We start from the raw sequence: 15,896 nt of genomic DNA, 5'->3' as shown, positions 1-15,896 counted from the left end.
AAAATCTTGGATGAAATCTTAAACATTTTCAAATAAGAAATACATAGATTTTTGCATATATTAATATCACATAAAACTGGCTTAAAACACAACTTTCAAAAAACTAAGATCATGTCATCCAGTCCCATCATTTCATGGCATATAGATGGGGAAACAATGGAAACTGACAGACTTAATTTTCTTGGGCTCCAAAATCACTGTGGATGGGGAATGCACCCATGAAATTAAAAGACATTTGCTCATTGAAAGAAAAGCTATGACAAACCCAGACAGTGTATTAAAAAGAAGAGACATTACTTTGCCAACAAAGGTCCATCTAGTCAAAGCTATGGTTTTTCCAGTAGTCATGTATGGATGTGAGAGTTGGGCCATAAAGAAGGCTGAGTGCCAAAGAGTTGATGCTTTCAAACTGTTATGTTGGAGAAGACTCCTGAGAGTCCCTTGAACTGCAAGGGGATCAAACCAGTCAATTCTAAAGGAAATCAATCCTGAATATTCACTGGAAGGACTGATGCTGAATCTGAAGCTCCAATACTTTGGCCACCTGATGTAAAAAGCCAACTCATTGGAAAAGACCCTGATGCTGGGAAAGATTGAGGGCAGGAGGAGAAGGGGACAACAGAGGATGAGATGGTTGGATGGTATCACGGACTCAGTGAACATGAGTTTGAGCAAGCTCTGGGAGATGGTCAAGGACAGGGAAGCCTGGTGTGCTGCAGTCCGTGGGGTCACAAAGAGTCAGACACGACTGTGCAACTGAACTGAACTGAATGTTTATAGAATTACTTCCAAAACTATAGTCCCAATCCAAAATTTTTATGATTTAAAGAAGGAAAACTGGGTAAATACTATTTATTCCCACTTCCTTTTATTTATTCCACAAGTGGATATGAAGTGCTTACAATATACCAGGCACTACACTAGGGTGTAATGATGAAATTTTCAAGAAGACAAAATACCAGGCCTTGTGAAATCCACTACCAATAATCAGATAATCATAAAATAAATGTAAAATCAAAGAGTGATAAGAACTCTTAAGAGGTACATAAAGACAAATAGGAAGATTTGACCAAGGAAGGGCAATCAGAGGCTTCATCAAAGAAATGTTGATTGAACTGAAATCTGAAGAAAGGATAGAACTCAGCTAGGCAATTGTGATGGGGGATGGAAGGATGTACTCCAGGCTGAGAGACACAAAGACTCTGAAACATGTTCTAGTAACTAAAACAAGATTAGTGGGCTTGGAGTGGAATAAAGAAACACATTATAAGAGATGTTGCTTTGAGGATAAACAGGCCAAGCTAAGGAGTCTTTATGATAAAAGTGATTAGAGACCACTGAAGTTTACTAAAAAGAGGGGGAGAGATGATTTTCTGGTTGTTTTTTAGAAAGATCATTCATTACTATATTTTTCATTAATGGTTTTATTATGAAAACATTGAGTAGCATATGTACCTTTATCTAATTACCAAAAGAATCATGGATCACTGATTTAAATGGGAATTATTTATTTTTATTTATTCCTTAAATGAGAATACCTCAGGAAGAAGTTTTTCAGGTTCAAAATTATCTTCTAGAACCAGGGAAGAGTGTATAGTCTGAGGCTCAGAGGAGAAGAATGGGTTAAAGATGAATATAATGCAAATTGTCTGTGAATAGACTATGGAGAAATAACAGGACAAGAGAAGAACCTAAGGTTAAATTTATGGAACCAAATTGAGGGCCATATATGGGGAAAGAAGTTATGAAAGACACAATAATGGAACAGGTAGACAGGTAGGAAGAATAGCAGTAATATGGCAGCAAAGCCAAGAGAAGAGTGTATACCAAGATTTCAACACTGCTGAGAGGTCTAATAATGAGCGGATGAAAACATTCTTCACTTGAAAGAAAAGAAGTACACTAATTAATGTAGCTGAGGTAAATTAAAGTGAATATAAGCCATAATGGTTACGGAGGAAACTGAGGAGAAGAAAGTACAGCAGTAATGAGAAACTTTTTCAAGAACTTATTGTCAAAGATAGAAAAAAATGAACCAGAGATACATAGAGTCTGGAAATACTGGCTTATAACTTCTGTTTTTATTTTTTGTTTAACAGGGGATATTTGAAACTATTGGTGAGAATAAGGGGGCCTAACTGATAGTAAAATGTGCCACAAAATTTAGAAAGCAAATAAAATCTGTATTTGGAGTTGTTAGTATTAGAAAAAATGAGTGAGCTTCTGTTATAGCACTTGAGAATGATTATGAGATAAATCTAGACATGTATACATTTATAAATTAAATACAATATAAATTACTTTCCATCTGATGTATTTTTGTTGGTTTGTTTTTCTCTATAGTTGGCATTATTCCTCCTATTCAAATTCCCATGGAAATGGCCAAAAAGATATATGATTAGGAAAAACTATACGTTAAGGAAAAACAGGGATAGAACATTTTTATGCTGAAAGTTTCAAAGTAATACAGGCAGATATAATAGTGATGAGAATGGATTGAAGGAGATTTAGAGAGATGATTCAGGCTTCCAGGCCCCTATCCTGAACTGATTTCCAAGTAAAAATATTCACCTCAGGAAGTTGAAATTTTGTCATTCTCAATCTAGAGATGATCAAAGTAGTGCAGTGTCATTGAGGGTAAAATACTGGAGTCAGTAGATGTTTTTAAAATTTTTGTATTTTTATTTTTTAATTTTCATTGAAATATAATTGATTTTACAATGTTGTATCAGTTTCAGCTGTAAGACAGAGTGAATCTGTGTTTTATATATATATATATATTCATTTTTAACATTCACTTCCATTATATAATAAGATATCAAGTATAATACCCTGTGATATACAGTATGGTCCTTGTTGATTATTTATATAGAGCAAAATGCATATTTTAATTTCTAATTAATTCCTCCTCCCCTCCTCTTTGTTAACTGTGAGTCTCTTTCTGTTTTGTAAGTTCCTTTGTATCATTTTTTAAGATTCAACATATAAGTTCAGTTCAGTTCAGTCGCTCAGTCATGTCTGACTCTTTGCAACCCCATGAATCACAGTACGCCAGGCCTCCCTGTCCATCACCAACTCCGGAGTTCACTCAGACTCACGTCCATCGAGTCAGTGATACCATCCAGCCATCTCATCCTCTGTCGTCCCCTTCTCCTCCTGCCCCCAATCCCTCCCAGCATCAGAGTCTTCTCCAATGAGTCAACTCTTTGCATGAGGTGGCCAAAGTACTGGAGTTTCAGCTTTAGCATCATTCCTTCCAAAGAAATCCCAGGGCTGATCTCCTTCAGAAAGGACTGGTTGGATCTCCTTGCAGTCCAAGGGACTCTCAAGAGTCTTCTCCAACACCACACTTCAAAAGCATCAATTCTTCGGCGCTCAGCCTTCTTCACAGTCCAACTCTCACATCCATACATGACTACTGGAAAAACCATAGCCTTGACTAGATGGACCTTAGTCGGCAAAGTAAGGTCTCTGATTTTGAATATGCTATCTAGGTTGGTCATAACTTTTCTTTCAAGGAGTAAGCGTCTTTTAATTTCATAGCTGCAGGCACCATCTGCAGTGATTTGGGAGCCCCCCAAAATAAAGTCGGACACTGTTTCCACTGTTTCCCCATCTATTTCCCATGGAGTGATGGGACCAGATGCCATGATCTTCGTTTTCTGAATGTTGAGCTTTCATTATCCATTCATCTGTCAATGGACACTTAGCTTCAATGGCTTAGATATTGTAAACAGTGCTGCAAAGAACATTGGGTGCATGTATCTTTTCAAATTATGGATTTTTTTTTCTAAATGTATGCCCAAGAGTTGGATTTCAGTATCATATGGAAGTTATATTTTTATTTTCATAAGGAAACCCCATGCTGTTCTCCATACTGAATACACCAATGTACATTCCCATCAACAGTTCCTTTTCCTCCACACCCTCTCAATCACTTATTTGTAGACTTTTTGATGTTAACTGTTCTGATCCATGAGATGATAACTCATTATAATTTTGATTTGCATTTCTCTAATACATAGTGATACTGAGTATCTTTTCATGTGCCTTTTGGCCATCTGTATGTCTTCTTAGAGAAATGTCTTTTTAGATATTATGCCATTTTTTGATTAGGTTGTTTTCTTTCTTTGTTTTTTATATTGAGCTGTAGGAGCTATTTGTATATTTTAAAGATACAAAGATACAAAATTAATCCCTTGTCAGTTGGATCATTTGCAAATATTTTTTCCGTCTATAGGTTGTCTTTTTGTTCTGTTAATGGTTTCTTTTGCTGTGCAAAGGCTTTTAAGTTTAATTAGGTCCCATTTGTTTCTTTTTGTTGTGTTTGACTCTTCAACCCCATGGACTGTAACCCACCAGGCTCCTCTGTTCATGGGATTTTCCAGGCAAGATTACTGGAGTGGGTTGCCATTCTTTTCTACAGAGGATCTTCCTGACCCAGTAATTGGAGCTATATCTCCTGAGACTCCTGCACTGAGACACTGGGGAAATACAGTTTAATAGTATCTAGTCTTATATTTAGGTCTTTAATGCATTTTTAGTTTACTTTTGTGTATGGTGTTAGAGAATGTTCTAATTCCATTGTTTCACAAGCAGCTGCCCAGTTGTCCATGAACAATTATTGAACAGACTGTCCTTTCTCCATTATATATTCTTACCTCCTTGTCTGAGGTTAACTGACCATATGTGCATAAGTTTAATTCTGGTATTTCTATCCTGTTCCACTGATTTCTGTGTTTGTGCCTGAACCAAACTCTTTTGATTACTGTAGCTTTGTAGGATAGTCTGCAGTCAGTCAGCCTCATTCCTCCGTCTTCATTTTTTAAATTTTGCTTTGGCTCAGTTCAGTTCAGTTTCTCAGTCATGTCCAACTCTTTGCAATCCCATAGACTACAGCACTCCAGGCTTCCCTGTCCATCACCAAGACCCTGGAGCTTGCTCAAACTCATATCCATTGAGTCAGTGATGCTATCCAACCATCTCATCCTTTGTCATCCCCTTCTCCTCCTGCCCTTAATCTTTCCCAGCATCAGGGTCTTCTCCAAGGAGTCAGTTCTTCAAATCAAGTGACAAAAATACTGGAGCTTCAGCTTTAGCATTAGTTCTTCCAATGAATATTCAGAATTGATTTCCTTTAGGATTGACTGGTTTGATCTCCTTGTAGTCGAAGGGACTCTCAAGTCTTCTTCAACACCACAGTTCAAAAGCATCAGTTCCTCAGCACTCAGCTTTCTTTTTGGTCCAGCTCTCACATCCATGAGGACTACTAGAAAAACCACAGCTTTAACTAGGTGGATCCTTGTTGGCAAAGTAATGTCTCTGCTTTTTAATATGCTGTCCAGGTTAGTCACAGCTTTTCTTCCAAGGGGCAAATGTCTTTTAATTTCTTGGCTGTAGTCACCATCTGCAGTGATTTCAGAGCCCCAAAATATAAAGTATCTCACTGTTTCTTCATCTATCTGCCATGAAGTGATGGGACCAGATGCTATGACATTTGTTTTTTGAATGTTGAGATTTAAACCAGCTTCTCACTCTCCTCTTTCACCTTCATCAAGAGGCTCTTTATTTCTTTTTTGCTTTCTGCCATAAGGGTGGTATAATCTGCATATCTGAGGTTATCGATATTTCTTCCAGCAGTCTTGATTCCAGCTTGGGCTTCATCCAGCCCAGCATTTCACATGATGTATTCTGCATATAAGTTAAATAAGCACGGTGACAATGTACATCCTTGATATATGCCTTTCCCAATTTGGAACCAGTCCATTGTTCTGTGTCCGGTTTCACCTGTTGCTTCTTGACCTGCATACAGATTTCTCAGGAGGCAGGTAAGGTGGTCTGGTATTGCCATTTCTTGAAGAATTTTCCATAGTTTGCTGTGATCCACACAGTCAAAGACTTTAGGGTAGTCAATGAAACAGAAGTAGATGTTTTTCTGGAACTCACCTGCTTTTTCTAAGATTCAATGGATGTTGGCAATTGTTTTGGCTATTATGAGTCTTTTGTGTTTCCTGCTGCTGCTAAGTCGCTTTAGTCCTGTCCGACTCTGTGCGACCCCATAGACAGCAAGATTCTCCAGGCAAGAACACTGGAGTGGGTTGCCATTTCCTTCTCCAATGAAGGAAAGTGAAAAGTGAAAGTGAAGTAGCTCAGTCGTGTCCGACTTTTAGCGACCCCATGGACTGCAGCCTACCAGGCTCCTCCGTCCATGGGATTTTCCAGGAAAGAGTACTGGAGTAGGGTGCCATTTCCACAGATGTTAAAAAAAAAAAAAAAGTTGTTCTAGTTCAGTGAACAATTGTCATTGTAAGTTGATGCAAATTGCCCTGAATCTATAGATTATACATTGTATATTGCCTTGGAAGTATATAGCCTTGTATATGTGTTTTTTTTAAAAAACAGTATTGATTTTTCCGATCCAAAAACATGGTATATCTTTCCATTTGCTTGTGTTATATTTAATTTCTTTAATCAGCATCTTACAGTTTGGAGTATATATCTTTAGGTAGGTGTATTCCTAGGGTTTATTCTTTTTGATGCAAGGGTAAATGGGATTGTTTCCATAACTTTGCATTCTGCTATTTCATTGTTAGTGTATAGAAATGTAACAGATTTCTATGTATTACTTTTGTATCTTACAAATTTACTGAATTCATCGATGAGCTCTAGTAGGTTTCTGGTAGTGTATTTAGGATTTTCTGTGTATAGCATTATGTCATCTTCAAACAGTGACAGTTTTACTTCTTCTTTTCAAATTTTGATTCTTTGTATTTTTCCTCATTGCTCTTGGCTAGGACTTCCAAAACTATATTGAAAAAAACTGCTGAGAGTGGAAATCCTTGTCCTGTTCATGGCTTAGAGGGAATGCTTTCATTTCTTCACCATTAAGTATGATGCTAGCTGTGAGTCTGTCATAAATGACCTTTATTATGTTGAGGTGGTTTTCCTTTATGGAGAGTTTCTGGAGAGATTTTGTCATAAATGGATGTTGAATTTTATCAAAAGCTTTTTATGTATCCATTGAGATGATCATATTGTTTTTATTCTTCAATTTGATAATGTGGTATATCATAATGATCTATTTGTGGATATTGAAAAATACCTCCATCCCTAGGATAAATCCCACATAACCATGGTGAATGATCCTTTCAATATATTGTTGGATTTGGTTTGCTAGTATTTTGTTGGATTTTTCATATATATTTATCAGAAATATTGGCCTGTGATTTTCTTTTTTTGTAGTATCTTTGTTTGGCTTTCACAGGGCCTTCAAAGAATGAGTTTAGAAGTGTTCCTTCCCTTACCAAGTTTTGGAATAGTTTTCAGAAGTATAGATGCTAATTTGTCTCAAAATGTTTGATTGAACTCACTTATGAAGGCATCTGACCCTGGACTTCTAGATCTTTGGAATTTTTAAATCACAGTTTCAATTTAAGTACTTGTGATTGGTCTGCTCACTTTTTTAATTTCTTCCAGGTTCTGTTTTGAGAGATTGCATCTTTTTAAGAAATGGACAAATTCTTATAGGTTGTCCATTTTATTGGCATATATATACAGTTGCTTGTAGTAGCCTTTTTGTTCCTTTGTATTTGTGTGGTGTGAGTTGTAACTTCTCCTTTTCCATTTCTAACTATATTGATTTGGACCTTCTCTCCTTTTTTCTTGTTTGGCTAAAGGTATGTCAATTTTATCTTTTCAGAGAACCAATTTTTTTAATTGATCTTTTCTATTGTTTTTTAATTTCTATTTCATTTATTTCTTCTCTGATCTTTAGGATTTCTTTCCTTCTAACTTTGGGTTTTGTTTGGTTTTCTTTCTCTAGTTTCCTTAGGTTATTTCTATGAGATGTTTCTTGATTCCTGGGGTAAGCTTGTATCACTATAAACTTCCCTCTTAAAACTGCTTTTGCTGCATCCCATAGGTTTTAGATCACTGTGTCTCCTTTTTTATCTGTCTTTGGGTATTCTTTTTATTTCCTCTTTATTTGATTATTGATTGTTTTCAGCATATTGTTTAGTCTCCATGTATTCATGCTTTTTGCATTTTTTTTTTCTTGCAGTTGATTTCTAATCTCAAAGTATAGTCAGAAAAGATGCTTGATAAGATTTCAGTTTTCTTAAATTTACCAAGATTTGCTTTGGTCCAGCATTTGATCTATCCTAGTGAGTGTTCCATGTGCACTTGAAAAGGATGTATATTCTGCTTCTTTCATATGGAATGCTCTATAAATATTAAGTTCATTTGGTCTAATGCATCACTTAAGACCTGTATTACCTTATCGATTTTCTGTTTGGATGATCTGTCCACTGATTTAAGCGGGATGTGGAAGTGAAAGTGAAGTCACTCAGTTGTGTCTGACTCTTTGTGACCTCGTGGACTGTAGCCTACCAGGCTCCTCAGTCCACGGAATTTTCCAGGCAAGAGTACTGGAGTGGGTTGTCATTTCCTTCTCCAGGGGATCTTCCCAACCCAGGGATCGAACCCGGGTCTCCCGCACTGTAGGCAGATGCTTTACCATCTGAGTCACCAGGGAAAAGGAAAGGGAAGTCGCTCAGTCGTGTCCGACTCTTCACGACCCTGTGGACTACAGCCTACCAGGCTCCTCTGTTCATGGGATTTTCCAGGCAAGAGTACTGGAGTAGGGTGCCATCGCCTTCTCCAATGAATGAGTCTAGCTATTTGTAAAAATGTGACTTATGGAAACAGTGCAATCACTAGGTTATCACACTGTGCGAGTTCAGTTGTCAAGAGGGAGCAACTCAAAGGACATCACACAATCTGTAAACCAGCTGGAAGGAGCCATCCAGACTTTGCCCTGCCGAACCCTTTCTGGGCGATGATTAGACAAGTCCTCATAGATGATATACTGTGTGCAGAAGTGCTGATCAGAATCAGGTTTGGCATGGTATGCAACTGTATTGATGGTTTGAGTCATGTCACTGTCTGGCTTGGGCTTTCTAATGAGGATCTGGCCCCCACCGGCAGTGAGAAGCTTAATAAGGTTGTCCTTTGGATGGTGTTTGAAGGTTCCCCCCAAATAGAAGTAACATCCATCAAACAGCTTTGGCAATAGCTCTTCTCTTTTGAGCCTGCTTTTCTGTGGTCCTTCAGGAATTTCATACTTTTCTTCCTGTTCACATTCTTTGCTTTGTAGACATGCTTTCACCCATTCAAATTTTAGGATCCAGCATCCACTGAGAATTCCAAGCATACATTTCAGGGTGCTTTGAACTGTATCACCAGGAACAATGACATGAGTTACTGTACTGTCAAACTCAGCACATTTTTTAGCCTTAAGAATCGTTGCAAGCTCACTGAGCATTTTCTGTTGTTCGGAAGAAAGTCCACTGCCTATAAGTGCATGAGGCCCATCCCGACGCTGACCAGTGTTTACTACTGAGCAATGGCTGATTGATGAGGGCTCCTTCTTCTCCGGTAGCAGCAACAGTGATTTCATATCTTTACTGTCTGCACAATCCACAGGCTGCAGACCAAATATGTTGACTGCCTCCCTGGCGGCTCCATAGGCGAGTTACAGCTTGACAATGTCCACATGCCCATTCTTCACTGCGTCGTGAAGAGGTGAGTTGTTCTGATACCCAGTGGTGCTCACCAACGCCTTGTGCTGGAGCAGCAATTCCACCACCTTCAGGTGCCCGTGATTGCAGGCTTCATGCAATGGTGTCCATCCAGCATGGTCTTTACCATTGGGGTCACTTCCACTTTGTAAGAGGTATTCAACAGAAGGTATGTCACCCTTAATTGAAGCAATATGGATCACAGTCTCTCCTCGATGATTTCTCTTCACAGCTGTAAGGCTAATGGGCCACAGCCTTGTTGCTGAGGGACTACACATCATTCATCTGTAACTTGGACTGTTCAGTGTAGAAGGCAGCGTACCTGGTGAAAGGCTAATGTATTCATCCAATATAGTATGGCTTCTCCTCCTTAATGTGTCACCAACTTTAAGTTTGTTTGAAGGTGGTGAAGAACATGCAGGCAATGGCATGTTTTCTGAGTCACCAGGGAAGCCCCCCACTATTATTTTGTTATTGTCAATTTCTCCTTATAAGGCTGTTTATATTTACCTTACATATTAACATGCTCCTATGTTGGATGCATATATATTTACAATTATTTTATCTTTCTCTTGGCTAGATCCCTTGATCATTATGTAGTGTCCTTCTTTGTCTATTTAAAAATTTATTTTGTCTCATAAAAGTATTGCTACTCCATATTTCTTTTGATTTCCTTTTGAATGGAATACCTTTTATCAACCCCTCATGTTCAGTCTACATGTGTTCCTAGATCTGAAGTTGGTCTCTTATAGGTAGCATGTTGTCTTTCACAACAAATTGTGGAAAATTCTTAAAGAGATAGGAATACCAGAGCACTTTACCTGCCTCCTGAGAAACCTATATGCAGGTCAAAAAGCAAGAGTTAAAACCAGACATGGAACAATGAACTGGTTCAAAATTAGGAAATGAGTATATTAAGACTGCATATTGTTGCCCTGATTATTTAACTTATATGCAGAGTACATCATGCAAAATGCTGGGCTGGATAACTCAAAGCTAGAACATGATTGCAGGAAGAAATATCAATAACTTCAGATATGCATTGACACCACCCTAATGGCATAAAGCAAAGAGGAACGAAAGAGCCTCTTGATGAGGGTGAAAGAGAATAGCAAAAATGTTGGTTTAAAACTCAACATTCAAAAAACTTTAAGATCATGGCATCTTGTCCCATCACTTCATGGCAGACAGATGGAGAAAAGTGGAAACAGTGACAGACTATTTTCTTGGGCCCCAAAATCACTGCAGAAGTTGAGTAAAGTCATGCAATTAAAAGACTATTGCTCTTTGAAAGAAAAGCTATGACAAACCTAGACAGTGCATTAAAAAGCAGAGACATCACCTTTTCCAAATTTGCTGTCATTTTGAGTGCAGCACTTTAACAGCACCATCTCCTAGGATCTGAAATAGCTCAGCTGGAATTCCATCACCGCCACTAGCTTTGTTCATACTATTGCTTTCTATGGCCCACTTGACTTCGCATTCCAGGATGTCTGGCTCTAGTTGAGTGACCACACCATCATCATTATCTGAATCATGAAGGCCTTTTTTGTACAGTTCCTCTGTGTATTCTTGCCACCTCTTCTTAATCTATTCTGCTTCTGTTAGGTCCTTACCCTTTCTGTCCTTTATTGTGCCCATCTTGGTTTGAAATTTTCCCTTGCTGTCTCCAGTTTTCTTAAAGAGATCTCCAGTCTTTCCCATTCTATTGCTTTCCTCTATTTCTTTGTTTTGTTCACTTAAGAAGGCTTTCTTATTATCTCTCCTTGCTATTCTTTGGAACTCTACCTTCAGATAGGCATATCTTTCCTTTTCTCCTTTAACTTTTGCTTCTCTTCTTTTGTCAGCTAGTTGTAAGGACTCCTCAGACAACCATTTTGTCTTGTTGAATTTCTTTTCCTTGGAGATAATTTTGGTTACCACCTTCTGTACAATGTTACTAACCTCTGTCCATAGTTCTTCAGGAACTCTATGTATCAGGTTTAATCCCTTCAATCTATTTGTCACTTCCACTGTGTAATCATATTATTGGTTTAGATATCAGATTTGTGTGTGGATGATTTCCTACCTTTACCATATATTTGCCTTTACTGGTGAGATTTCCCATTTTGCTTGTTTCTAGTTGTGGCCTTTCCTTTTTCTGTTTGGAGAAGTTCCTTTAGCATTTGTTGTAAAGCTGGTTTGGTGGTGCTGAATTCTCAGAGGTTTCGCTCATCTGTAAAGCTGTTGATTTTCCATCAAGTCTGAGTGGAAGCCTTGCTGGGTAGAGTATTCTTGGATGTAGGTTTCCCCTTCTATGAAAAGGAAAGATTTTATTCCTTTATTTATTCCCTTCTATAAATATTTTGTGCCACTCCATTCTGGCCTGCAGATATTCTGCTGAAAAATCAGCTGATAACTTTATGGGGGTTCCTTTGCATATTATTTGTAAATTTTCCCTCACTTCTTTTTAATATTTTCTCTTTATCTCTAATGTTTGTCAATTTGATTACTATGTATCTCAGTGTGTTTCTCCTTGGATTGATTCATTATGGTAATCTCTCTGCTCCATGGACCTGTGTGACTGCTTCCTTTCCATATTAGGGAAGTTTCTGCATTATGTCTTCAAACCTTTTCCCAAGCCGTTTTCCTCTCTTATCCTTCTAGGACCCCTATAATGCAAATGTTGGTGCATTTCTACATTGTTCAAGAGGTCTCTTAAACTGTCCTTGTTTCTTTTTATTTTTAATGATTTTATTTATTTTTGGCTGTGCTGGGTCTTTGTTGCTGTGTGGTCTTTTCTCTAGTTGCAGGGGCTACTCTCTAGTTATGGTGGGTAGGCTTCTTATTGTGGTTCCTTTTCTTATGCCTAGAGCATGTGTTCTAGGGCATGTGGGCTTCAATAATTGTGCTTCCTGGGCTCTAAAGCACAGCCTCAGTAATTGTGGCACACCAGCTTAGTCGCTCCACAGCAAGCAGAAACTTCCCAGATCGGGGATCGGAGCTGTGTCTCTGGCATTGGCAGATGGATTCTTTACCACTGAGCCACCAGGAAAGCCCTGTCCTTGTTTCTTTTAATTCTTTTTTCTTTATTCTGTTCTGTAGTGATTTCCACCACTCTGTCATCCAGCTCACTTATTTGTTTTTCTGTCTGATTTATTATGTTATCAATTCCTTTTACTGTATTTCATTGTATTCAACTCTTTGGTTGTTTTTCTATTTTTTGTAATTGTTAAAAATTTCTCATAACCTCTTGATCAACAGTAAAAAAGACTGGAACCTATCAAAAAAAAAGATACTCTATATCCAAAGACAAAGAAGAAATCACAGTGAGTTGGTAGGAGAGGCATATTCAAGATAATCAAAACCAGGTTGGCAACCCACAGACTGGAGAATAATTATATCACATTATTTTCCTAAGTTCTTTGATCATCTTTGGACTCTTTCTTGGGTAGACTGCACACCACTTGGTTATTCTTAGGGGGTTTTATCTTATTTCTTCATTGCGAACATGTTTCTATGTCATCTAATTTTGTCCAAAGTTCTATTTGTATTTTTATGTATGTACAAAGTTAGTACATTCCTTTACCTTAGAGAAGCTGCCCACTGTAGGGGATGTCTTATGTGCCCCAGCAGTACACTCCCCTCTCATCACCCACTGGACAGGGACCTGTCCAGCTGTAGGCTGGGCTAGCCTACAACTATGTTTGTGGGCTGTTCCACAGGCTGTGGGGATGCATATTTTTTGCTTCTGGTTTCTGCTCCCTCATGGGTGAGGTTGGTCTAGAAATTAGTGGTGAGAGGGGCTCACCCCTGCATACTGGTTGGTGTTGATCATTGACCTTCTGATGATGGGTGGGACTGTGTTCCTGTGCTGTTGGTTGTTTGGCCTGAGTCATTGCAGCACTGGAATCTATAGGCTGTTTGGTGGGACCAGGTCTTGGTGTTAATGTCCCAAATAAGATGTCAGCCTTCAGACAAGTGCTCCCCGATATGTTTACCTCCAGCTTTCATATCTCAAGAAAGAGTCACAGTCACGCCCCCCACCTCCCAATGAGACCCTCCAAGACCAGCAGGTAGGTCTGGCTCAGGATCACATCAAGTCACTGCTTCTGCCCTGGATCATAGGGCACATGGAGATCTTGTGTGTATCCTCCAAGAGTAGAGTCTTTGTTCCACCCAGTCCTGTGAAGCTGCTGCAATCAAGCTCCACTGGCCTTCAAAGCCAAATGCTCTGGGGGCTCTCAGGCTACAAAGGCTGATTTGGGGCTCACTCCTGTGTAAGAACTTCTGTGATATATTCTCAAGTTTGTGGGTTGCCCACCTGGTGATTATGGGATTTGATTATATCTTGAGTACACCCCTCCTACCATCTCATTATGATTTCGTCTTTGTCTTTCAATATAGAGTATCTTTTTTGGTAGGTTCCAGTCTTTTTTATTGTTGGTTATTCAGCAATTAGTTGTGATATTGTTGTTCTCACGAGAGGACGTGAGTTCAAGGTCTCCTACTCTGCCAACTTGTCTTCTTTCCTCTGGATTCAGTATAATTTTGTGAGCCCTCTAGTTTTAATCATGGCACCACACACTAAACAGTCTTAGACATGCACATGGTCAACTTTGCTTCTGACAATAGAAGCAAGACAAAACTGAGGCACTAGCATGTTTGTATGTGGGAAGCAGAAATGTAGAAGTGGAGTGGAGGTATATCAGGCTTTATCTAGAGCAGAGAAAAGAAAAGAAAGTCTTCCAGAGGCTATTCATTGTACCAGTTCTCTCTATATCTTTCCCCAAAGGCTTTTGGATCTGAAATGGTGTGAAATTTAATGTCCATCTGAGAAGGATTTGAGGAGGTGTGGAAGATTATAAACCCAGTCTTTATAAAATAATATGTCTATAATATTTAAAACAATGGCTTAAACCCCAATATAGATGGGGAAAGTCAGTGGAAAAGTAGCCTGTTGTGTTTAAACATATGATTTAGCATATGGTAAAATTGGCATTTCAAGTCAACAGGAAAAGAATATACTCAAAGTTCATTGGTACTAGAATAGTGAGATTTGTAAATGACTATATATCATATCTTCACATTATGGGCTCATACAAATTTAAATGTTTAACTTTTTAAAATGGAACATTAGAATAAGTAGAAGAAAACAAAAGTGTATATAAGGTCTAGGATTTTACTTTAGGAACTCATCCTGGTTCTTCACAAATTAGTATATGAGATGATATTTATTGCATTGTTTTATTTAATAAATATGCTAATCATCTTTTGCTGCTGCTACTGCTAAGTCACTTCAGTCGTGGCCGACTCTGTGCAACCCCAGAGATGGCAGCCCACCAGACTCCCCCATCCCTGGGATTCTCCAGGCAAGAACATTGGAGTGGGTTGCCATTTCCTTCTCTAATGCATGAAAGTGAAAAGTGAAAGGGAAGTCACTCAGTCATGTTCAACTCTTAGCGACCCCATGGACTGCAGCCTACCAGGCTCCTTCGTCCATGGGATTTCCCAGGCAAGAGTACTGGAGTGGGTTGCCATTCATATTCTAAAAAGAACTACTGATAATGCTATAGATTATTCACAATATAGCAAAATAGAATGGTCATTTTATAAAATTAATTATATGATTCTAAAATTTCTACTATGCTTATAAAAATATCTACTTCAAAACTTACTCTATGATACATTCTATGTAGTAATTAAGATAATGTGGTACTGGTGAACAAACAGACTAAGAGATAACTGGAATAGAGTAAAAAGCCCCGAAAATGACCCACACAAATGCAGTCAACTCATCTTTTAAAATTTTTTTTTAATTGGAGTATATTTGCTTTACAATGTTGTGTTAGTTTCTGCTGTACAGCAACATCAGCTATATGTATACATATATCCTCTTCTTCTTAAGCCTCTCTCCCACCCACCCCTCCTCATTCCACTCCTCCAGCAGTCAACTGTTCTTTGACAAAGAAATAAAGACAATACAACAGAACAAAGACTGTCTTTTCAACAAACAGCGCTGTAACAACTGAACATCCAAATGCACAAAACAGATCTGAAAACACATATTACACCCTTCATAAAAATTATCTAAATTGACCTAAAGGTAAAATGCTAAACCAAGAAACTCAGAGGATAACATAATAGAAAAACTAGATGATCTTGTGTTGGAGATAACTTTTTCGGTATAATGTCAAAGGCATAACCCATAAAAGAAATACTTGATTAACAAGCCTTCATTAAGATTGAAAGCTTCTGTTCTACCAATGCTACTGGTCAAGAAAATGAGAAGGCAAGTAACAGACTGGGAGAAAACATTTGGAAGAGACATACCTGATA

The 15,896-nt window shown here is 38.3% G+C and overlaps 1 protein-coding gene across 1 annotated transcript; it reads right to left on the bottom strand.

Annotated features, from left to right (window-relative positions):
• Positions 1-8,706: 8,706 nt before the first annotated feature.
• Positions 8,707-13,456, bottom strand: LOC120862287 (BRCA1-associated RING domain protein 1-like). Its single transcript, XM_040238385.1, is given in 2 exon segments — positions 8,707-10,014; positions 13,369-13,456. Coding segments are annotated over 2 exon segments (1,365 nt in total). The 3' UTR covers positions 8,707-8,737.
• Positions 13,457-15,896: the final 2,440 nt, after the last annotated feature.

The sequence above is a fragment of the Oryx dammah genome, unplaced genomic scaffold (genome assembly GCF_014754425.2).
Source record: "Oryx dammah isolate SB20612 unplaced genomic scaffold, SCBI_Odam_1.1 HiC_scaffold_3, whole genome shotgun sequence".
Lineage (NCBI taxonomy): Eukaryota > Metazoa > Chordata > Mammalia > Artiodactyla > Bovidae > Oryx > Oryx dammah.
Note: the sequence above shows the minus strand (reverse complement) of the source record. Positions and strands in the feature narration are given on the sequence as shown.